Raw genomic sequence first — 21934 nt, 5'->3', positions numbered from 1 at the left:
CTTCCTTTTTTTCCCTTCTTTCCAGCATCAAAGGCTGCAGCATTTCCTCGTACCCTTTTTGTCGGTTGTTTGGGATTTTCTCGGTGGTCGAGACAGTTTCACTCGCATTCAAACGCGGTGAAATAAAAGGCTCGACAACAGCGTCTCCGCGTTGAAAGACTCGTTGAAAGAATCTCACGCAACGTCCTTTTACATTCTGAGAATCCGATTTTTATAAGATCGATCTAAAAAGACATCGTCGCGATACGAATATCAACGCTAACGCGAAAAGTTTCTTCCTTTTAATTTCTTTCCATCTTCGCGCCTTGTAATCGTCGGTATCTTTGGTATATGGAATCATTTTGATTATCGATCAATTATTATTATTATTTCCTTCGCTCGAAATTCAACTAACCCTACCTTTCATCCGTTTCTTCTTCGATCTCTTCGCTACAGTATGACATCTCTTGCGTGCAAGTGCAACAGTAAAGAGTGCCTAATCGCTCGAAATTCGTTAGAAAACTGAAACAATTTCACTCGTACAGGAATATCTTTCGAATCGGACATTCTGTTTCCTAATCCTCGCACCATGAAAAAGAAGGAGAACGTCTCGTGTGTTGGAGCATTCGAGGCAGCCCGTATCTCCGTGACGTATTCGATCATAAAAATGTATAGTAAATATTTCAAAGTAAATCGTCCGTGAGAAAAGGAATTACCAAAGCCATATGTGTCTTCCTGCCGCCACTTTTGAAGTTTGAAAAAAAGCAATGGAAAGAAGAGAGGAAACAGAACGCTGGAACGTCGTCGACAAAGTAGCTTCTACGGGTAAAATAGTTCGCCACTCCCACGGGATAAGAGGGCCAAGGGGCAATGGAAAAGTCGAAATCCCACCCACTCTACTCGGTCTCGGTCGCCATTACAAATTATTCGAAACCAGTTCTCATCGAGGACCACGAATCGCTTTTGCCGGGTGTGTCGCTTTAATGCTCGTTTCACTCGAACGGAGAGCGCGGTGTTCCTAGACGGAATAAGATCGTTAAAGCTCCTTATCTACGGTTGAGAGATTCCATTGAAAGACGACCCACTCGACGAGAGACGGGGCTGCGTAATTGAATCTTTGCTTCGACTTTCTGGCTCCTCCGTTTCGTTTCAAAATTGTGCAGAGGAAAAGCAACAGTCCGCTCTTATGAGACGAGAAGAGCTACGGATTTTTAATCGCGGAAGACAATCGACGAGTTTTAAAGTCTCTGCGACTCGAAATATCCTTCGACGCTCGTTCTGGTCGATCGAGTCGCCTGAATTCGAAGCTAACTCGGAGAATCGGTGGAAAAGTTAAGAACGTTCCGGAGAAAATGAAGGAGCATCGGAGAAAAGAAAACGGTAAACGGGGCGGATGAAAAAGGCGCGCGCGAAGAAGTAGGATGGACGAGACGTTAAAAAGCCGGTTGAAAAAAGGAATCTTAAAAAAAGAGGAGGCGAGAGAGCAGCGAGCAGTAAAACGATGAGCGACTGGCCGTCAAGGAGATCCCGCGAGTAGATAATTGTGTAAGTGGATCCCGTTGGCCGTGTTCCTGTGGCGAGGCAGCTCGAGGGCGGCTCTGACAATCGGTCGAGGGATTACTCCCCGTGGAAGATCGGACGAAACGCGAAAACTGTCGAGGGATCGTCGCCGATCGTTCGTCCAAGGTACCCGTCGAGTTGACGAACAAATCTCCGCGAAATGATCCGCCATAAATTATAGCCAGATCCTCCGCCACGTCCGATAAATTTTTCCTCCAAAAAGAATCTGCATATGAACTAACGCGACAGAAACCAGGAATATCTGTTCTTTATTCGATCGTTAAACATTTTTTCACTCTGTCGTCCGGTAATTTCAATTTAAGCGCGGTCGTATCTATTAAGAAAAGAATCATTTTCGTTAAAAAAAAAAAAGTGTCACTACGTAAAACTCAAGCTGGGACTAATTAGAACGAAACGATGTCTGGAAACGCGTAAACGTCTTTGATCAACGGTATAAAGAACGCGACAACGAGACAGGGATACCATTTCCGACCGCGCGATCGATGGTCCTGATCGTCGACGTCGAATCCAGGATGCCCGATGCACGCTGCAAGTCCTCGAGGATCGTCGACGCGTACGTCGTTGCATCGTGCATATAGTATACGAGCAACACGATACAGCGGTAGCATTTATGGGCATCGCCAGCGTGAATATTTATGCGGGGACCATTATCGTCTACATAATAGCGGGTATGGCGAATACGGATAAGCGAGGCTCTCGAACCTGACGCACGATCGTTCTCGTGCTCTCGAGCTCTCTCGCGTCTTGAAACGAGACGAAGGCAGCAGGGCCGTAGCGAGAACGATTCCACGATGAATATACATCGATACATTTACTTTACTTCGATCTATATATACGCTGACGCTATAAATTGAAAAAAAACTCTGTTCCAAGACGCGTTTCCTTAATTCTATCCTTTCGTTATCTCCATCGTCGATTCCATTTGACATTCCGTATTCTTCCGTTTTATTATGCTTGTTGGAAATTTAAAAATTCCCTGATTCTCGAGAACTTGATAGCTTTATGGACCGGTAATAGTCCATTAATGCCATCGATAATTCGTTTTAACGTTTATGTCTTTTCTCCTGGCACGATCACTGTAAATTTCAAAATCTCCTGATTCTCGAAAACTAGGTGCTTCTCTGTATGCCGATGTAGTCCCCCAAACGGACGTCGTTCCCTGTTCAGCTTCGAAAAAGAAAAAGAAAAAGCATCGTCCTCGGCCAAGACCAGGACGAGCTAGAACCATAAATAATTTCTCTCGTATCGAAAATCATATTTCACTGGTTTCCATGGTAGAAGCTGCGTCGCCATTTTCTCGAAAACTGGCTCCAACTCCGGTTCTCCATATCGTCCGCGGTTAAAATGGAACGGACTGGTATCGGCGAGTGCTTTGAAAATTTAATCCCTTCTACGGTCCTGAAAACGCCCATAGTGGCGGCTGGTTGGAGAACTCCGGTGCACCGCGGTTGGTATCTGTCCCGAGGAGATACGAAACGCCCATGGTGTTTCACGGTGAGCGGCGTAAGGCCAAGATCCTAAATCACATTTGACTTTGGTAATAGGATTGCTTGGAAAGCCTAAACCCTCGAGGAATGAAATCCGTCTGATAGTAAATCTACCTCTTCCTAAATCCCCACCCTCGCCCATCACGCTTTTTCTTCTGCGGATTGAGCGCGGTTCAACGTTTCACCCGCGCATTCCACGAGCGTGGAATGTCGGTGTTTCACGGCCAACACCGTCCTGTGTCCCTCTTACCTCCGAGATGAAAGACATTTTTCGGCTGCCTGAACTCCTCGCTCGGTTCTCCCTCGCCGGTCTCGCGTTACATTTTTTCTAAATATTTAGAACAAATACGCGGCTAAGGATTTTGAAGGAAAAACACCTCGCCCGTTGATTCTTCCCCTTCGCGAGTCTCTCGCGCTCTTCCGAATACTTAGACGTTCCGTTATCGTGTTCCGCGTGTCGTCTTCGTTGTTTCGAAGCATCGAATGCGCGAAATAAAATGTTTTCGGTTGAAAAGACACAAAGAGAGCAGCGAAATCTTTGAGTCGGAGGATCCTTTTTTTTCGAACTCGTAAAATCCTTGTATACCGGCAGGAAGTGAAAACAGGACGGAATGTAGACCAGCAGGTCAGTTTTTTCTCGACGAAACAACAAACGATACCGAGCAAGATGTTTCTCGAGTGAAGTAAAATCGGAGAACGGCGAGAAGAGATCGTCGGAAGGAAAAGCCGGGGGAAATCTAAAGCGAGCGAAAAAACTAACGCGATCCAGCGTGAAAGAAAACGTTTCCGTCACTCCGAAACCCTTCCTAAGAAAGCTAATACACGCTTCGTCGTATATTTGGAACATCCGTCCTGTCCTTCGCCGGTCCGACGATCGTTTTCAATGCACAGCGATTGAATTTACGCGATATCTTCTCCGCGCGACGAAGAGAATAAGACGCAGCAGCGAGTGAACAAAAGGCATGGTGGCTTATCGCGACACGGTGACACGGACAAACAAAATGCAAAGAAAACGGAACAAAGAAGACGTTCGCCTCGTGTTGTCGGACGTATTCGTTCGCGAGACCTATAACGTCTCGTTTCGCGTGTTAATAAATAGCCGGGTTATTGCCGGCAAGCTAATTCCTCAGTCACTCTCTTCATTTAACGAAGCCAATTATGAGAGGCATAAATGTAAGCGCTTGATAGTTGTATACACAAGCGCCACGCGCGTGCAAAATCCCGCTGTTAGACATCCTTTCCGTATCTACGTAAGCGATGAGATAACTTTCGCTGTCACGCGGGTTCGTTGGTAGGCCGAGGAAATTTGGGTAAATTCAAATATCACCGTATCGCTGTTTCGCATGTTGACTCGAAAATCTTGCGGTCCTTAAGTAACTCGAGAAAGTCGATGAAGATATCTCGTAAAATGTTTGTATGACTTCGTAAAAGTTGGTAAAAGCTTGGTAAGAAGGAAGCGGAAAGGAAAATGCGGGAGTAGCTTGCGTGGAATATCGAAAACGTGAAATTCGCAGAGGAAACTTACGAAAAGCCGCAACTCGGATTCTCGTCGATCGAAGCGACGGGGAAGAAGATCGACGCCATGGCAAGCGGATCGTCACGGCGAAATTAAAATGATGGAATACCGTTTGCGTATCGTTCATTCGGCGCTCCGAAGCGAGACTGAAGCATCGCGAGCGGTTCGCGGTTAAACAAGTGCTCCGCTTAATTGCCATCGTGATACTTTTATTGTACGTTAATTCCGTGATTGTCGTTACGAAATCAATTTGCCACGATACTTGAGGCCTCGTAAAGTTATTTAACGCGTATTATAAAAACAGCGTGCTTGCGTGGTCCCCCTATTGCGACGCGGCAGTTTTCTTCGTCGATTCCCGACACGGCCACGAGGCATCGTAAAATTCCGCACGTATCGACTCGTTTCGTTGCTCTCTTCCGCGGTTCTAACTGTATTTCGCTGGATTTACGGGCTCGCGTAATTCCGATAACCGCGCCACGCGTTTTCGTCGCGGAACGGACTTTGTCTCTCGCAGTTGCGATATTTACAAAGAGAGAATACTTGTTCCTCGTTTCGAAGCATCGAAAAACGTACCTCGATCGTAGAGGCTGTTGCGATACGGAGGTAGGTTCGCCGTCGAGCAGTTCGATCAAACCGACGAAAACCAACTCGAGATCGAACTGAAAGAAATCGTCGTTCGTAAAACGCTTTCGATTCGTAGTCGAGCGACGTTCGTATAAATAAGACTTTTACGCTTTGGAATACGAGACCCGTATCTTCCTTTCTCTTCTAGCCAATAGATAGTTATAATTTAAATATCGGCGTTGCTTCGTCTCGTTACTGCTACAAACTTCGATTCGTTAAAACGCCCCGAAGATTATAAATCTTAGTACCGTGACTGTAAAATTCGCGACGAACAATACGGAAACAGAAAGGAGAGATAATAGAGGAGTAACGCGCGAAAGGAAAAAGGTTAGCAAGAAAGTACCTCGATAATTCATCGCGAGCAACTAGCGTATACTCGACACGAAGCGTCCGTTGCTTGAGACATCACCGCACCCAACACGAAGCAGCGTCGATTTGCCTTTTTTCAAAGGTTACGCGACGGAACTGTGAGACGCAATGCAGTTACACGTATTGCCCGCGAGGAACTGATCATTTGCAACGGCTTCGAATCGTTCGTGGTCCGAGGGCCGTCGCCGGTTATTTGTTCGACGAATTAACACGGCTCGCAAACAAATACGCGGTGCAGCTTTAAAAGCTCCGTCGTTCGTACCTTTCGGTCAACTTTCGCTGCTAGCCTTGTTGCCTTTTTTCCATACGCGCCGTCTCCAAGTAGAAACGACGCTCGTGAAATTCGTCGAACGAGGAAAAGCAAACATTACGACTACTCCGTCACTCGGAATGCGACGTTGCGTGGAACATCGATACCTCGTACTATGCGATATCTTCTAACCTGTATGTATCGAAAAAACGACTATTTTTATTTGAAATCTAACGTGGATCAATTGGTTACGTCGAATATCGTTAACTCTATCGGCGCTAAAACTCTACGAATGATAAAAGAAACGCGCGTATATTTATTAATTTAAAATTTTTCAGATAATACCGTTTATAGGATGAAAATGAATGTGTCTGACTTACGTCCATCGACCCTCGATCGTTCGAAATCGTTGTAAATACGTGTACACGATCTATCCAACGAGACGAGACAGTAAACGTAGATAAAATTTGATTGCCGCGGCTGCAATCGAGTTTTGTTTGCGTTTACTGCCTCGTCTCGTTGGGCAGACTATTCGTATCTTCGAAGGATTCTAAAGCATTCTACAACAGGTTACTATTGCCTTTTTTAAACGTTGGTAACGTAGGTATCGCGCGTCCTACGCGTCTGCCCTCTTACAACGATTCTCCCAAACTTCTTTTTCGCGTAGCGAACGGTCGATAATATAGATTTCTAACCTTTCGCAAACTACATACGTATTTTCTACATTATGGTACATATTTTAACCCATTGGGCAATTAAAATGTGTAAATATATAGAGTATAGTTATAGACCTAGCGTGCATATTTATGCTACGTGAATTAAAATACAGTCGTTGAAGAAAATTAGAGATTTTTTCATCTACTTCGAAATATCCTTACACGTTATACGCTACGTAACGTTATACGTTGTTAGATATCAGACAGCTTTTTAAATTATCGAGCATAAACGGAATCGAGTTAAATTTTAATAAATAAATCACAATTTTAGGCAGGAAAGATTTCTCGACAACAAAGTTACATTGAGTATCGAGCCCTTGGAACGCGCTGTATGGAATCCTCCAAAAAAAGCCGTAACGTTCTCTAAGGGTTGCCGGTTATTACCATTCGTAAAATGTTACGAACGGAAAATATCAAGTCCACCCGAATATGTCAGTACGCGCAAGCTTTCTGGCTTCTTCTCAGCTCGTCCAGAAAACATGTAGTTTTCTTAACTCTGTCTTCATCGCAATAATTTACATATGTTGCAATTTAGATGCAAGATACGCTCAGATCCATTGTTCTCGTTTTCTGAAAAAATAAAATTCATAAAATTGATCTTGCTAGAACAGAGCTAGAGCTGCTAAAACCGATAGCGCGAAATTTGAGAAATTCGATAAAATGCCGCGATACGAATAAAACATTTCCTTATTTGCAAAATATCCTTGTTCCTTTCGCCGCGCAACCATGTTCCGTGCAAAGGCCTCGCGCGAATAATACGAGGAAAATTTATAAATAACGATAATAGCCCCTCGACCAACAAAATGCGAGAAACCGCGATCACGATGTAAACTAATCTCCAATGGTGTTACGTTTACGATCTTCTCGCGGGTTTCGTCGAATACGCTGGGATCCCGCTAGATTTACGAAGCGATGATTGATGACCGTCTGGACGACCATACTCTTAGACGAGCGAAAGTAATTGCCTTGGCAACGTCTCTAAACTCGATTACCATAGTCGCGAGCCGTTAAAGTGTGAAAAAAATACAATGACAAGAGTTGCTCCGCGCGCTTTAAATCTGCAACGAATATATTTGTACACGGTTATATAGATACTACGGAAAAATTAGTATTATTCTATCCTTGAAATATAGCTTGTTTTCGCAGAATAATTTCGTGTATCTTCGCGTTATCTCAAATTTATTCGAAAGACGAAGAAAGAAGAATACACGAAGCTAATGAATAAAAATAAGGAATAGAAGTCACGTGCTCCAATAAAACGTTTTGCACACGAGACATTGGAAGACGGTTATCGCGGAGGAAATACAATCGTGAAATACCGTGGCTTATAAACTTACTTCGAGAACGTCCAATTGCGATTCCAATGGACGTTTCGAAAGAAAGGCGAATGTTGCTGTTATCGGTCCTCCGGATGGATCGGTCGAACCAACCGACGATTCGGCAGCTGTTACCACATCGGTAGCGTACAGAGACGACGGTTGCCACCCTGACGCTTTTAGGGGAGACATATTGGCGGACGTTACTGCTCGAGAAGAAACGCGTTCTGCGATCGTTTCCAAGGAAACAGAAGATATTAGCGTTATAAACTACACGCTCCCGTCCAACGTCTTCTCCTTGATCCTCGCAAAGTCCTTGCCCTCGCGTTTTCCTCGATTTTCATTCTAACTGTACGTTACAGCGTGTCATTTGGACAAGTACCAGTTGGTTAAACGAGTTGACCGAGTTCGACGCGTATACTCGTCGAGCGTTACGAATTTTTGTATCAAACATTTTTTATCTCGTTGATAACGGTCGCCTGTTGCAGCGTATACGCTATACTTGTTTATCGTTCTTGTCAACCATAATTCAACTTTGAAAACTCACGCGTTTTTCCTCTCTATCCTTTCGACTTTCCTTCGTCGTGTACGTTAAAAGCGACTTGGTTTTCAGTAACTCGATCCTAATGCAATTTTTACTCGAAATTTCAATCACGCCCTCAGGTAGAACATCTTTCGATAAAAATTCTCAAACTCCACACGATTGTCCAATTTTCTTTACCATTAGAAGAATTATAAATTTCTTCGACGTTTTTCGGACATTCTTACAGGCCTCGACTGCGTTCAGTTCCAGCTGCACCTCTTCTTTCAATCGGAAGTTCTCAGAGTAACCGTCATATAGGTGCAATAAAAACATAACTCCGACGGTCCATTCATCTAAATCCTTTGGTGGAAGGAATTCCACGTCGCGATACTCTACCTGTACCTCAAACAGTGCATTATATTTGAAAATTTTAGCTTCGGCTTCGTCTCAGCCCCGTTTTATTATCTTTTTTATCTTTTTCTCGGGGTTCGTTTTCGTCTTCGATTCTCCTCGGTACCAGTTTGCTTCGATTCTGCGGTTGAGTTGGACGCGTGTTGTGTAACCTTTGCTACGCCCAAAACGCCAAATGCACTCGCAATTCTTTCTTTGTTTTTTACTATTTATCGCGTGTGATTAGTGAAATCTTATTCGCGACGATCTTTTTCGATGTAAACGGTGCCGTTTGTTCACCGGGTCAGGGAAATAAATGAATCGACGAAAGTTTGTTGGAGCAACCGAGTGAGAAACAATCGCATACGTTCTACAACACAAGGCCAACGCGTTTAAAACGTTCTTAAAACATAAGTTAAATATTGAACGCGTTTTTACGCCTTTTGGAGCGAGTTAAACATTTTTATATTGCTTCAACCGGAATAGGAAATGCAACGTGACAAGATACCTTTCTTCTTACTTTTAATTACATTTATCCGAAAATTCCTTGGAGAACGAGTCTCGTAAGTAGATACATCGCCATTTCCAAGCAGCCTGGAATTATCGAATTTTCCATAGGGCTTTTCCGCCTCTCACGCCCCTGGACCAACATGGCTGCTCGTGTATCCATGGTAACACCCTTTAGCCTTTGATATAATCCTCGTGAAACGCTCACACTGGGAATAGAAGGGGCGGTACGAAAAGAGGGTGAAACTATCGCGAAGGGTGTGCTCGAGATAACGTGGCCGACTGACGTAACGCAAAATGCTTTCTCCTCGGCGTCAACCATTAAAAGCCCGATCGCGTGTATTTATTAATTTATTTGCAATTCAATGAGATGAGTAATCGAAGAAATGATATTGAAACGCCATGTCTATTACCATATGGAAACGAAAGGTAAGATCACAAGCGTGAAAATTCGTCGGAGAAGGAGATATTGTCACGCAGATAGGTACAGTGCGGTAGACGTACGTTATTGAATTAATTTTTAAAGTTTTCGGACGAAAAGGGAATTTATTTATGCGCAAAGATTACTCGGTATGTCCACGACCTACGAGTTCCCCGCTGGTGACGCTCGACATGGTATTTTTCTTCTCAGACATCTTTTCCTCTCATTATGATAAAGAATGAAAAGTTATGATTATTCGTATGCATATAGGCGACCGTGTATACGATTTAGAGCAAGTTAGATAATTTAGTACTTCTCGTACTGATCTATAATCTGTTAAATGATCCTTTGTAATGGATTTCGCATTGAATCGTTCTCTACAGGGAGAATACCTATCGATCCATTTAATCATTTTGTAACAACGTTCTCCAAACAAGCAAAAGGTAGCTACGTGTAATAAGCGTGGGAACGAGTACGATTAAAGTCTATCCATACTTTTCCCTTGCTAAACAGACTATCGGACAAATGGGTGGCCAGAACGAACATCGTTTCGTGCGCTTGGAGTGCGACGGATAACGGAAGAACATTTCGCGTAGCCAGGAATTTGCAATTGAACCGAGTTTATTGGACGATAAAGGAAAAACAGCAAACGGTGCGTTTTTCAAATGATAAAAGCTGCCGGGTGGCTAGATAAAAATCCTCCAAGTGGTATCGTAAAACTACCGCGAGCCCCTCAACGGATCATCAATAAATTCCGGTCTCTCGAGAACGCCTGTAAACACCGGTCTACCATTGCGATAGTAAAATTATAAATCGACGATCAGGATGCGGTATCACGTCATGCATGCACGAGCGCGTAATAATTCGACTTCGATCTCGATATAAGATTTTATTCCACGAGAACGAAGATTCGCGTTTACAAGAGGACTCTATGGTCGCGTTGCATTTAGAAATTTATCTCATTCGTCTCATTTATCGGTTTCTCAACGAATACTCTTTTTTACGATCGTATCTTTGGTTCAACTTTTCCAGTGTAATTAATTTAATGTTTATATCTAACGTTTAATCGCTACGTATTATCTACTGCTTTGCGCGAGTAAAGTAAATTTGCACATATGCAGCTCTAAATCATAATAGACATATCTACGTGTCGGTTATAATTCAATCCACACGATTGTCCTCAAAAATATGTCGCGTTGATCCGCCATCAGAGCGAGAAATATTTAGTTTATACCAGTTGAAAATAAAAAGTATAGGTAACCCGTTAGGTCCTCGCAAATCATCATTTTTTTATCCTAATATAATCATAATTCGTTAAAAAAATACGTACGTAGACATATTTTATACACGATCACTGTAACGAATCCAGGTATAGTACTTGGGAGATCGCGTTTTGTCGAGGAAAGATATTGGTCGGAAGCCACTATAAAACTTTTATTAGGGCGCACGTTGGGGAGAAGTTACGATAGGAGGACCAATGACGCGTATTCCTTCGGGGGTTGCTACCGTGAACCAGATGGTTAATCGCAAATCGTAAACCCTGCGATAGACCAATGAGAGTCAGCTTGCTCGCGACTCAACTGCGAGACTACCCTCGTTTTTTGAAGCCCGCTCGTTTCACCCGTAATGGCGAGTATCTCGCAGCTGATATGTTTGAACGACTTTCATCAGTTGTTAAGTAGCCTTAAATTAATCTCGTAAAAAAAAAAAAAAAAATAGTTACGAAGAAAGACAGTCGAAGCCAGGTTCGTTACACGGGAGAATAAAAAATTTAATTCTGGCGAATAAAGTTATTGGGAATGGTTTGAAAACCAAAAACGGGTAACGATATTCCAATTTATCTCCGTGTATCGTTGTTGGTAATCTCGCACGATATTCATTAAACCTTTATTAATGATTTAAATGCTTCAAGTTCCTACGTATCTATATCTAAGGATCTAAATATGATAAGGAAATGGATAGTATAATATATGAGATATTAGTCTTAATCCGTTGATCTTACGATGGTTCCTGAAACAAATTAAAATTACAGAAAAATTAATGACGTTGTATAAAGTGCAATTCAATTATCAGTAAGGGAAGCTCGAATGTTACTTTGCAACTTCCCCTCTTGTTTTCTTTAAATCATAGAATTCTATATACGAGCCTTTATCTTGCGTACTTGACATGCAAGTACTAAATAACCGGATGTGGGTAAAATTTGTACTTCATCTGTAACATATTTATTTATAGGATTAGTATATTTAAAAAAAAACGGCAGGAAATGAGAGGAAGGAATATTATACACAAAGAAAATATCACTTTATCAAGACCTTGAGTTATCAAGAATTTGATTCTGATTAAATTGAAATACCAAGATGAAGAAAGAACAGATTATCACGTGATTTGTTTCTTAACGACCAAATGGCTTTATAACAAACGATATCTATTACAAAAAAGCTTGTAATAACTACGTTCATTCTATTTTTAAGTTAAGTCTACAACAACGAACATTCGCTGTTATCGACTTTAGAAGGATGAACTGAATTCTTATTTATGTCTTTCAAATACATTGATATGATAGTGTCCAAAATATTATAGTGCCAAAAAATAGGATCTTACTATAGTATCCAGACTGCAAAATATTCGACTAAAGTAACATTTCCTACGATTTTGTAGGATCGCTGAAGGCAAAAATGAGCGTCGTTTTTCACGGAAATATGGTGTACAAGGTTTCGATCAATCTGTTGTTGCGCGACGTCCTCGCGAATTTTGACGAGACCTCTTTTAAATTTGATAATCTTAACTTACTGTATGGTTTACACTCTACATGAATTTAAATCGTGAGTATTGCATCAGATTTGGGTTATTTTTTAATTTCCCGTCACTGTGAGGCGACCGGTTACGCAGATTCCTAAAGTTAAGACCTTGTTTATGAGGACGATTTTTAAAAATCGTTCATTTCCGCGAAAAATCTCCCAAAATACGTTGGAAAAGAGAAATTCAGACCTAAAATTTTACAGTCTGGATGTTATACTAAATCCAAATATTTCAACAACTTAAAATCTTTTAACCAGCTAACTGCGTTCGACGTGTATCAATCCGAAACTTTATTTCGGCACGGTTAACGTGTATACACGTCATTTCTAGATTTTATCGGCGCACCCCGTAAAAGATTTTTGAAACTCGACTCCGCAATTAACTGATTAATTACAAAATTAATTAATACTTTTATGCAAAAAGTATAAAAATACCGTTTTTTACAGTTTTGCAAAGGAGTAATTTATGTGTGGTAGGTGAGTATACATATATACATATGTATGTATATATAAAGAAATATTATTTAATCTTACATGGTTGTATCAGTTAGTTTCTTAGCCTCCCCGATAGGGATGGTCTTGCCGTGAACGGGAATCAAGATCATTGATTGAAATTATAATAACTAAAAAATGTTGTTGTCGCGTGGTCCATCAATTTTGAGAAACATATACGAATTAAATGGAAGAAAACAGACTGGAGTGAATTTAGAACAGATTCGTAAATGGTAAATATATTATATAACCTCTATTTGAAACGAGGTTAGATTTGTGCACTTTTGTGTTTACCGTAAAATTTTGAATATTTATAATATATTCAGAAATATAGAAATTATTCACATACACACACACACACAAATATATATATATATATATAATATGTTATACATATAATTCATATGTAATAAATATGTATAATGTATCCTATCTCAAGCACATCTAAGAACTCATTGTGAATTCATTGTCTCAAAGAAGTAATTGATTTAAATTATAAAATATTTTTAGTTGGGCCTATCGTACAGCGATTGAACCTAAAAGACGATGGAAAATAACGGCTGAATGCATTGGTGGAATTGTATGGTGGTGGATCTTTTGGAACGCATGGCACGATTATGAGCATATTATTGTAAGTAATATAATTATCGTTAGCATACTTCATTTGAAAAGCTATTGTGCAATAATTAGTATTTTTTAAAATACAAGATACTTAAATGAATAAGTTTCTGTATTTGATATATTTTATTACATTTTATACTATATAATGCACACACGCGTGTTTTGTATTTTATGTTAAATATTCAATTTATATTCTTGTATATTTAGGGTCACTTCCCTGAAATACGTCCAATAGAGTGGTCTGACGAAGAATTGGGAATTCCACCAGATGATTAGATAGTCAAACAGACTTTTTCTGTGACAAAAAATATTGAAACTTTGACATATATGTGTCATTGATTTTGATGTATTTAAATATTAGACTACTACCATGTTAGAACTCGTATATAATAATATATTAAATATATTATTTATGTTTTTAATAAAGATATCATTTGAATCATGTGGTTAAAAGTTTAATTCTTTATTCATTGTTATTTTATTAACAATTGGTTCATTCATAATTCCTATATATGTTTACGTACATTTATAAATGAATTTTGAAAATATGTTGTGCGATAATTTTATTGAAATATAGATTTATATAAACTTCAACAATACGTAATAAAATATATACATAATATTTTTAATTACCTGTTGGCACTTTAATAGATACTGTTTTAGTCTCAAGATACTCTTTTAACCCTTCTGCACCACTAAAATATAAAGGTAACAATGTATATTTTGTTTCAAAGTCTTTTGATTAAATACTGACAAACTTACAGCTCACGACCTATTCCCGACTGTTTGAATCCTCCAAACGGAGTTTGAGGCGTGATAGCATCGTAACAATTTACCCTATTCAACAATAGTTTTTGTAAGTAAAGTTCCATTAAGCTCTGTCAAACATATATATATATATAACGAATACAGAAATGCTATGAAATCTTTACCAAACACTTCCAGCTTGTACTGCTTGTGCAAACATCAAAGCTTTATCAATATCTTTACTAAGAACACCAGCAGCAAGGCCATAATTTGTATTGTTTGCACGTTCGATAACTTCATCCATTGTTTCAAATTTTAAAATAGATTGAACAGGTCCAAATATTTCTTCTTTTGCGATTCTCATATTGTCAGTCACGTTTGAAAAAACGGTAGGCTTAAATTAACATTAAGATGGTCACACAAAACAAACAAATGATATAAAAAACATTCACTTAAAAAATTATACCTTAATAAAATAACCAACATTGCCGTGACGTTCTCCACCAACTTCTAATACAGCTCCTTCTTCCTTTCCTGATTTAATTAAACCTAAAACTTTATCAAACATTTCTTGATCAATTTGTGGTCCCTGTTGAGTTTCAGCATCAAAAGGATCACCGACTTTTGTTTTTAACGCTAATTGTTTGGCGTGAGCAACGAATTGATCATAAATTTTAGTATGTACGAAAGTACGTGAACCTGCACAACAGTTTTGTCCATGATTCGCAAATATTGCATTATAAGCAATTTCAGCTGCTTTCTCGACTAGAAGTTAATGTACATACTTATTAATTCTCTTATACCGTTATATGTTAATAATTTAATAAGTGTTTTATCAACATACTGTCAACATCATCAAAAATAACCAATGGACTTTTGCCACCTAGTTCAAGAGAAACACGTTTAAGATTACTCTTAGCAGAAGCTGCCATTATCAGACGACCAACCTATAAATCATACCAAATGTTAATATAGCTTCGTGAATTAGTATAAAAATTAACGATGTATACAAGATACCTCTGTAGATCCAGTGAATGCAACTTTTTGAATTCCTGGATGTTCGGCAATAGCTGCACCAGCTGTTGGACCATAACCAGTAATAACATTTATAACACCAGGTGGAAATCCAGCCTCTTTAGCAAGTGCTGCAGCATAAAGGGCACTTAGAGGAGTTTGTTCGGCTGGCTTCAAAACAATAGTACATCCAGTAGCCAATGCTGGACCCCATTTCCATGCCAACATAAGAAAAGGATAATTCCAAGGGATAATTTGACCTACTACACCAATTGGTTCCTTGCGTGTAAGTGAAACAAGATTTCCATCTAAATAACAAATATTGTACATGAGCATTTATGAAACACAGTTCATTTACTTACAAATGTTAAACATACCTGCTGGAATAGTGTCTCCAAAAATCTTATCACACCATCCAGCATAATAACGAATTGTATCTATGCTGGCTTCTATATCAAAAACTGCATTTGAATATGTTTTTCCATTATCCAAGGCTTCAAGAGTGGCAATATATTCTAAATCTCTTGTAATAAGATCTGCAAACTATATACATCTAAATATTATAATTAAATATACAAATTTTAATATAAAGATTATTAAAAATATTATTCAATTATAAAACAAATAATATACCTTGTTCATAAGTTTTCCACGAACAGATGAATCCATATTTCGCCAATCTGATCCTCTACTAAATGCTCGACTTGCAGCTGTAACTGCCTTATCTACATCTGCCTATATTAAAGAATGTAAATATTTAAATATTTAAGATAACCTAATATTTGATATAAAAAATTTTCCATAATATAATGAAGATTAGGAAATTAAAGTATAATACCTTATCACCTTCAGAGATATCTGCAATAACAGTACCGTCAGCTGGATTTATAGTAGGAAACTTTTTACGACTCACAGAATCCATAAATTCATTATTTATAAATAACTGAAAATATGTGATATTAATTTTAATATAAGTTTTATTATTATTGTTCTTATTACCATTCTGGTGTCAACATCTATGGTTATTTGTCAGAATATAAGATATAGACTACGTATGTATAATTTTTATAAGATATGATTAAAGGTTGCGTGTTTCTTCTTATAAAAATTAATTTTTATATCTTCTACAGCCAAACAATTTACCTGAGTATATTTAATATCCGGCATTTTACGACTCATTTCTGCAGATGTATCTCGTCAGACGTACCCACCACCAGTCACCGTACTATGAACAAATAATTCAACATATCTGTAACAGAGCATTAAATACTGCTTCTTGTTTTTATCAAACATTATCTTGAGAATGAACCTCTTAACTTTATTCGAAGTCAATTAACTGCATACATATTTATTTAAAGATACAAAATACTTATCATAAACGAAAACAATATTTTAAAATAGATATGATTTATTGTTACATATTTTTGTTAAAACATTTATCTATTGCCTTTTATGTAATAAATATTTATATTATTACATATATTATTTATATTGTGGTTTTTGACATAAAAATTAATTAAATAGCATAGCTATTTGAGATAAGGTTACATCTGCTCATACTTTTATCTCAAATAAATATGTACACATACATATTTATATGTGTACCTATATATATTGATGTTCAAACGCACGCGATTACATTTCTGCAATAAATATTTTTCGGTAATCTATAAGGTGTAAAGCTACATAATCTCATTATTTAAATTGATAAATCAACGGTATTTAAAAGAATACTTCTTGTGGTTTATAACGTTTCATATTTCATAGAAACGATATTTATAATATAAATGTACGAACATTTTCAATCATCTTTCAATAACTTTTACTAAATCATTACCGAAATCATTTAATTACTCGACAAAGAAAATATTTCGTTGCTACGAATTATTAAATCAATAAATTTCGCACACTTCTCTGTGGATATATTAACAGCATAGTTACTGTCTTACGAAAATCATTCGTAATAAAAACAGAAATTTGTATTAATGCAATCTCGAGAGCTGTAGAAATTTAGTAGTAATTTATTAGGAAAACATTTAACATGAATACTGAACAAGATTCGACTAAATTGGACGAAGTCCAGGATACGGTAAATTTTAGTTTAAGATAACCACTTATGTAACTTTTATATTATTTACATGAATCGAGAGAAGTAATTAACTTTACTATTTTATTTCAAATGAGTTTCTGAACACTTTTTCTAAAAAAAACTTATATAGCCTTGTCCAAGGATAGATTATACTAAAAAAAGCGACGGACCGCCTCCTCTTTATTTTCCTCAACCAGGAGATGAGCTTCCGGCGCAACCAGAAGAACGAATGGAAGCGATTGGTCCATGGGCAACCGGTCGTGTAAATTTTACACCTCAAGATGGTTTAACGGGAGTTAGACCAGTTGTCGATCGATATTCCGTAACTAGCTTTGGTGCACCTCAATGGAGAGCTCATAATCAGAAATTTTTTAAACAGTCGGATGAGAAGATTCGAGAAGCACAGTATGCAAACAAACCTGTACATTGATGTGATATCTTATATTATTAGCTCAAATAATAATAAAAAGCATGATATTTTAGACTTGCTATAAATAATGCACAACGATGTGTCGAAAGATCGTATAAAGAAGCAGATAAGATACAGTTGGAATCGACGGATAATTTAAAAAATCGTGCAAACGAAGTATATCGTTGGAAAACTGAATTAGAACATTTAATACTTGAAATCACGAAAGAGATAGAATTATTGGAAGCTGAACATCGACGAGTAAAGCATTCTTTGTCACTCCTTACAGTTCCAGAATCTATCGCCGGCGAATTCCTACAATTACGATCAAAACGACTAGAGTCTGATCTTATTAGAGATGAAGTTGAGGAAGAGCTTAGCAAAGTTAATATCGTTAATAAAATAGTAAATGTATAAAAGAAAAAAAAAAAATTGTAGGAATAATATACGTATATTAGCAAATACATATTAATTGTTATAGGAGGTAGCGCTCTGCTCAGAAATACGCGATTTACTTTGTAGAACTCGGGAACATATAGAAATGCAATTAATCGAATTAAAGGCTGCAAAAGTAAGAATGGAAATGGATTGGACTGATAAAACTGATGCTTATGACATCGATTCCCACAATATACAACTGAAAAATGATTCCCCCATTATCTTGTGGAAACTTGGAGCTACAAGATTTCCAGCAGGGTATGTATCAGAATTAATGTTTTAATTTACAATTAGCATTAATTTAGATTAGATTTTGAAATTTGTATAAATTATTAATCTTTTTTCGTTAGACAATCGACACCTTCGAGTTATGAACATTACACACGAGAAAGTTTGACTGATGCAGAAGCAGCCAAGCAGAGATCTGTAAATTTAAGACTTACTTTAGATTCTACATATAAGAATTCCATTAAAAATCTCCGAGATCAAGCGACTCGCGTAGATCTGGTTTTAAGTCAAAAGATTAAACTTACTGAGGATGTTCGTTTACAATTAGAAAAAGAACTACTTCGCGTAAGTTTAAATTCATTACGTAAAATTGCCGTATCGTAATGATAAGAATTCTTTTAGTGTTTACACGAACTTGCAAATACTGAAAAATCTATAGAAGAGCTTCGTCATTCAACAAGAGGATTGGATTGCGTGATGAAAGTAGCGCAAACAAGATTAGCGAATAGGTTACAACGACGTAATGTAGAAAGTTGCCGTGATACTTCCCAATTTGCGTAAGTATCTTATCAATGAGCTATATATATTATACTTGATAAATATAACTAAATAATCATTATAAGATATATAAATTTAATTTACTTGTAACTTTGCACAAAACATATTTATCGTAAAATATGCTTCATTTAGTTTGGTGGAAGAAGTGAAATTACTTAGTGAACGCACATCAGCTGTGTTAGCGGAATTAAAACGAGCCGAAGATACGCAGGCAGGTTTGGTAAAAGCGAGAAGTGATCTCGAACGAGAAATAATCGTAAAACGTAAAACATTGTACATAGATAAACAACGTGGGCAATTGTTACGATCATTTTATCCTTCAACTATTTAATGATAAACTTTATGTTTTGAAGTTATTAACAGGCTTAATAGGAACACAGCAAACACGAGTAATTTTATAAATATATTTTGGAAGTACACGATTAGTTCACGCAAAAATATAATAGTTCTGTAATATTTTTCTTTTAATATTTTATATAAAAATGAAAAATATATGGCCTGGTTACCTTGGGGTTTTTATGTGATGCTTCTTACATTTATGTATAATTAAATTAAATGTTACACATTTATATATATATATATATATAAATATAAAATCAGTTTAAATTAATGATATTGCTTTAAAATTAGATTAGTTACAAGAAAAATATGTATAATCACAATTCGTCATGCGGCTGTATATAATTCAGTATAAATTCGGTAAGATCGTCTAAATTTCGAGCACCATTGTATTCAGAAACTTTAAGTCCGTCACGATATAAATACAAAGTCGGAAAACCATCTACTTCTTGTTCATTGCACAATTCTTTACTTACATCGAGAGTACAGTCTACTTTTGCTATTTTCACATTGTCGTTTGTTAAGAATTTTTTTCCAAGATCTTTCCAAATAGGCGCTAAACGTTTACAGTGCCCACACCAAGGTGCGAAAAACTTAACAAATGAAATGCCGTTTTCGATACTATGCTTAAAGCTTTCACCAGTTAAACTGAGTACAGTATGAGTTGTACTATCTAAATTTTCAGTCTTAATGTTAGCTTGGTCATTTCCTTTCTCAAGCATTTTTGATACATAAACTTTAAGCTCTTCATGAGTACGTTGCCCAGCATATTTATCCACCTATATATTCATACATACCAAGTATTATTAAAATTAATTTTTGAAAAGAAAAATTTAAACTTTTGCTAAAAAAGAAAGATACTTAAATTTTACCTTCTTTCCATCTTCAATCCAAAGCAATGTTGGATATCCTTTTATATCAAATTGTCCACAAATACTACGATGTTGTGTACAATCTACTTTAGAAATACTAACATAATTATCATTACGTAAACTATTAGCTAATTCTTCCCACGTAGGAGCTAATTTTTGGCAGTGGCCACACCAAGGTGCATAGAATTTTACAAAATGATAGCCAGTAGATACATGTTTATCGAAAGTATCCTCTGTTAATTCCAATAAACCATTTACTGGTTCAGGAGGTGTTGGTGCTTCATCTTCACTCTAGTTCAGAAAATTTAAAAAAGCAATTGAATACTAAGATTGGGTATTATCATATATTATAATTTAATATAAGTGCTTTTTATAATTACTTCCAAGGATATACCCAGCTGAGCAGTAAGAAAAGATGTTAAAGATGGCAAATCCCTTGTACCTCTGAACTTAGTACCTTTGGCTTCTCCAGCTTTAAAAAATTTTAATCTGCAATATTAGGAATCCTACAGTTTATTTCTTTATAATTGTATACTTATATATATCATATAATGTCACAAATATTTTGTGGAATATATCTATATCACACATACGTAGGATAACCAGTAACATCATGTTCTGTGCATAAACTATTATCTGTAGTACAATCTACTTTAGCAATTTTTATATTCTTATCCTCTAAGTTTGACATTTTAGCTAATTGTTCCCATGTAGGTTCCAGTCTTTGACAGTGACCGCACCTAAAAAAAATAAATATTCTTTATTGTAAAGGCTACATAACACTGATATCAGTAATAATATTATTCCAATGAAATTATAAATATATAGAAAAAGATCTTTTTAAAATAAGATGCATACCAAGGTGCATAAAACATGATAAAATGATTTTTCTTCTGAATTTCTGTTGAAAAATTATCTTTAGTATATTGCATAGTAGTATGTATATGATCTCCTTGTTCACTGTTAACTTGACTCAGCATAAATATAAATAAAAGGATATGCCTTTTTAACATAATAAAATTCGATGAATTCGCACTCATATTGATGAATAATTAATATTTCACTAAATGATTAAATATTTAAAAATAAATATGCTACTATCAGAGATAGTAAAAACAATAATTTAAAAGATTTTTAACGTTGCATCACGTATACTTTCGAGATTATAATTTCAAGACGATTTCACACTTTAAGCAATTCAGATTTTTATACTGCTTAAATAGTAATACAGACTAATTTTCTGTTTATTTAATAATTTTAACAATTATTTCGATTACACGTTAGCTTCCACACTCCGACACAAATGGATCGAAACCGCCGATTCCGCCCCCATATGATAATAATACCATCCTAGTGGCAACATTTTATCTTAAAATTCCTATAAATGCATCTAGTACCGTGACTTAAAAATTTCCTTTATTACAATGACTCTGTTACAATTCATTACAGGTGTCAGAAAGGAAATTTTCTCTCATCATTTCAGTCATTAATGATTATTCGTTTTTTATGCAATGTTAAAATAGTTATTTATATTTTAGTACATAAGGAAGTTGAATTTCTACAGTACGAAATAATTAAAACAATGATTGTTTTTATTTCTAATCTCTTTGTTATATCAAATAAAATAAACAATAGATACAAAAGATACAA

At 36.9% G+C, this 21934-nt stretch overlaps 5 protein-coding genes across 8 annotated transcripts in view; 2 read left to right on the top strand and 3 right to left on the bottom strand.

The window, feature by feature from the left end:
- LOC126926643 (homeobox protein abdominal-B) overlaps window positions 1–6345 on the bottom strand; it is a 95818-nt gene extending 89473 nt beyond the window's left edge. Inside the window, exons 1-2 of the mRNA XM_050743081.1 lie at window positions 6187–6345; window positions 5819–5998 (exon numbers count right to left, since the gene is read on the bottom strand). The gene's annotated coding sequence lies outside the window, so the exon portion shown is untranslated. The remainder of the gene's footprint in view (window positions 1–5818; window positions 5999–6186) is intronic.
- Window positions 6346–11529: 5184 nt separating this feature from the next.
- LOC126926608 (aldehyde dehydrogenase 1A1) lies at window positions 11530–17629 on the bottom strand. 4 transcript variants are annotated; one of them, XM_050742992.1, is made up of 13 exons: window positions 17611–17629; window positions 16495–16576; window positions 16190–16294; window positions 15985–16086; window positions 15729–15894; window positions 15355–15659; window positions 15182–15284; window positions 14804–15102; window positions 14523–14731; window positions 14353–14427; window positions 14224–14285; window positions 11822–11890; window positions 11530–11689 (listed from the first exon to the last, which is right to left on the bottom strand). In XM_050742992.1, exons 2-13 carry the CDS (start codon window positions 16528–16530, stop codon window positions 11664–11666), a joined length of 1557 nt encoding a protein of 518 aa, XP_050598949.1. In that variant the 5' UTR covers window positions 16531–16576; window positions 17611–17629; the 3' UTR covers window positions 11530–11663. The 4 variants fall into 4 exon arrangements, with proteins under 4 accessions (XP_050598949.1, XP_050598950.1, XP_050598948.1 ...); XM_050742993.1 differs by lacking the exon at window positions 17611–17629 and having other exon boundaries at window positions 11774–11890; window positions 16495–16630; XM_050742991.1 differs by lacking the exon at window positions 17611–17629 and having other exon boundaries at window positions 16495–16630.
- LOC126926642 (NADH dehydrogenase [ubiquinone] 1 beta subcomplex subunit 2, mitochondrial-like) lies at window positions 13025–14032 on the top strand. The gene is made up of 3 exons (XM_050743080.1): window positions 13025–13202; window positions 13480–13600; window positions 13798–14032. The coding sequence occupies exons 1-3, from the start codon at window positions 13108–13110 to the stop codon at window positions 13864–13866; spliced, it is 285 nt and encodes a 94-aa protein (XP_050599037.1). The 5' UTR covers window positions 13025–13107; the 3' UTR covers window positions 13867–14032.
- Window positions 17292–19592, top strand: LOC126926611 (tektin-4). Its single transcript, XM_050742997.1, has 7 exons — window positions 17292–17440; window positions 17571–17845; window positions 17924–18233; window positions 18331–18545; window positions 18638–18860; window positions 18918–19072; window positions 19206–19592. Exons 1-7 carry the CDS (start codon window positions 17393–17395, stop codon window positions 19402–19404), a joined length of 1425 nt encoding a protein of 474 aa, XP_050598954.1. The 5' UTR covers window positions 17292–17392; the 3' UTR covers window positions 19405–19592.
- Window positions 19464–21637, bottom strand: LOC126926620 (thioredoxin domain-containing protein 5 homolog). Its single transcript, XM_050743022.1, has 5 exons — window positions 21143–21637; window positions 20878–21024; window positions 20665–20773; window positions 20285–20575; window positions 19464–20191 (listed from the first exon to the last, which is right to left on the bottom strand). The coding sequence occupies exons 1-5, from the start codon at window positions 21322–21324 to the stop codon at window positions 19730–19732; spliced, it is 1191 nt and encodes a 396-aa protein (XP_050598979.1). The 5' UTR covers window positions 21325–21637; the 3' UTR covers window positions 19464–19729.
- Window positions 21638–21934: the final 297 nt, after the last annotated feature.

This window comes from Bombus affinis, chromosome 18 (genome assembly GCF_024516045.1).
Source record: "Bombus affinis isolate iyBomAffi1 chromosome 18, iyBomAffi1.2, whole genome shotgun sequence".
Lineage (NCBI taxonomy): Eukaryota > Metazoa > Arthropoda > Insecta > Hymenoptera > Apidae > Bombus > Bombus affinis.
This window is presented reverse-complemented; position numbering and strand designations above follow the sequence as displayed.

What these genes read in the sequence shown, in the direction of transcription:
- LOC126926620 (XM_050743022.1), bottom strand. Translation starts at nt 21,324, where the DNA reads ATGAGTGCGAATTCATCGAATTTTATTATGTTAAAAAGGCATATCCTT. An exon ending in AGCTGGGTATATCCTTGGAA is followed by an intron (nt 20,576 to 20,664) that starts GTAATTATAAAA and finishes TTTCTGAACTAG; the next exon opens with AGTGAAGATGAAGCACCAAC. An exon ending in GGATTGAAGATGGAAAGAAG is followed by an intron (nt 20,192 to 20,284) that starts GTAAAATTTAAG and finishes ATGAATATATAG; the next exon opens with GTGGATAAATATGCTGGGCA.
- LOC126926608 (XM_050742992.1), bottom strand. Translation starts at nt 16,530, where the DNA reads ATGAGTCGTAAAATGCCGGATATTAAATATACTCAG. An exon ending in CGGATATTAAATATACTCAG is followed by an intron (nt 16,295 to 16,494) that starts GTAAATTGTTTG and finishes ACATATTTTCAG; the next exon opens with TTATTTATAAATAATGAATT. An exon ending in TATTTTTGATGATGTTGACA is followed by an intron (nt 15,103 to 15,181) that starts GTATGTTGATAA and finishes ATTAACTTCTAG; the next exon opens with TCGAGAAAGCAGCTGAAATT.
- LOC126926611 (XM_050742997.1), top strand. Translation starts at nt 17,393, where the DNA reads ATGAATACTGAACAAGATTCGACTAAATTGGACGAAGTCCAGGATACG. An exon ending in TGGACGAAGTCCAGGATACG is followed by an intron (nt 17,441 to 17,570) that starts GTAAATTTTAGT and finishes AAACTTATATAG; the next exon opens with CCTTGTCCAAGGATAGATTA. An exon ending in CGTGATACTTCCCAATTTGC is followed by an intron (nt 19,073 to 19,205) that starts GTAAGTATCTTA and finishes TGCTTCATTTAG; the next exon opens with TTTGGTGGAAGAAGTGAAAT.
- LOC126926642 (XM_050743080.1), top strand. Translation starts at nt 13,108, where the DNA reads ATGTTGTTGTCGCGTGGTCCATCAATTTTGAGAAACATATACGAATTA. An exon ending in TTAGAACAGATTCGTAAATG is followed by an intron (nt 13,203 to 13,479) that starts GTAAATATATTA and finishes AAATATTTTTAG; the next exon opens with TTGGGCCTATCGTACAGCGA. An exon ending in ACGATTATGAGCATATTATT is followed by an intron (nt 13,601 to 13,797) that starts GTAAGTAATATA and finishes TTGTATATTTAG; the next exon opens with GGTCACTTCCCTGAAATACG.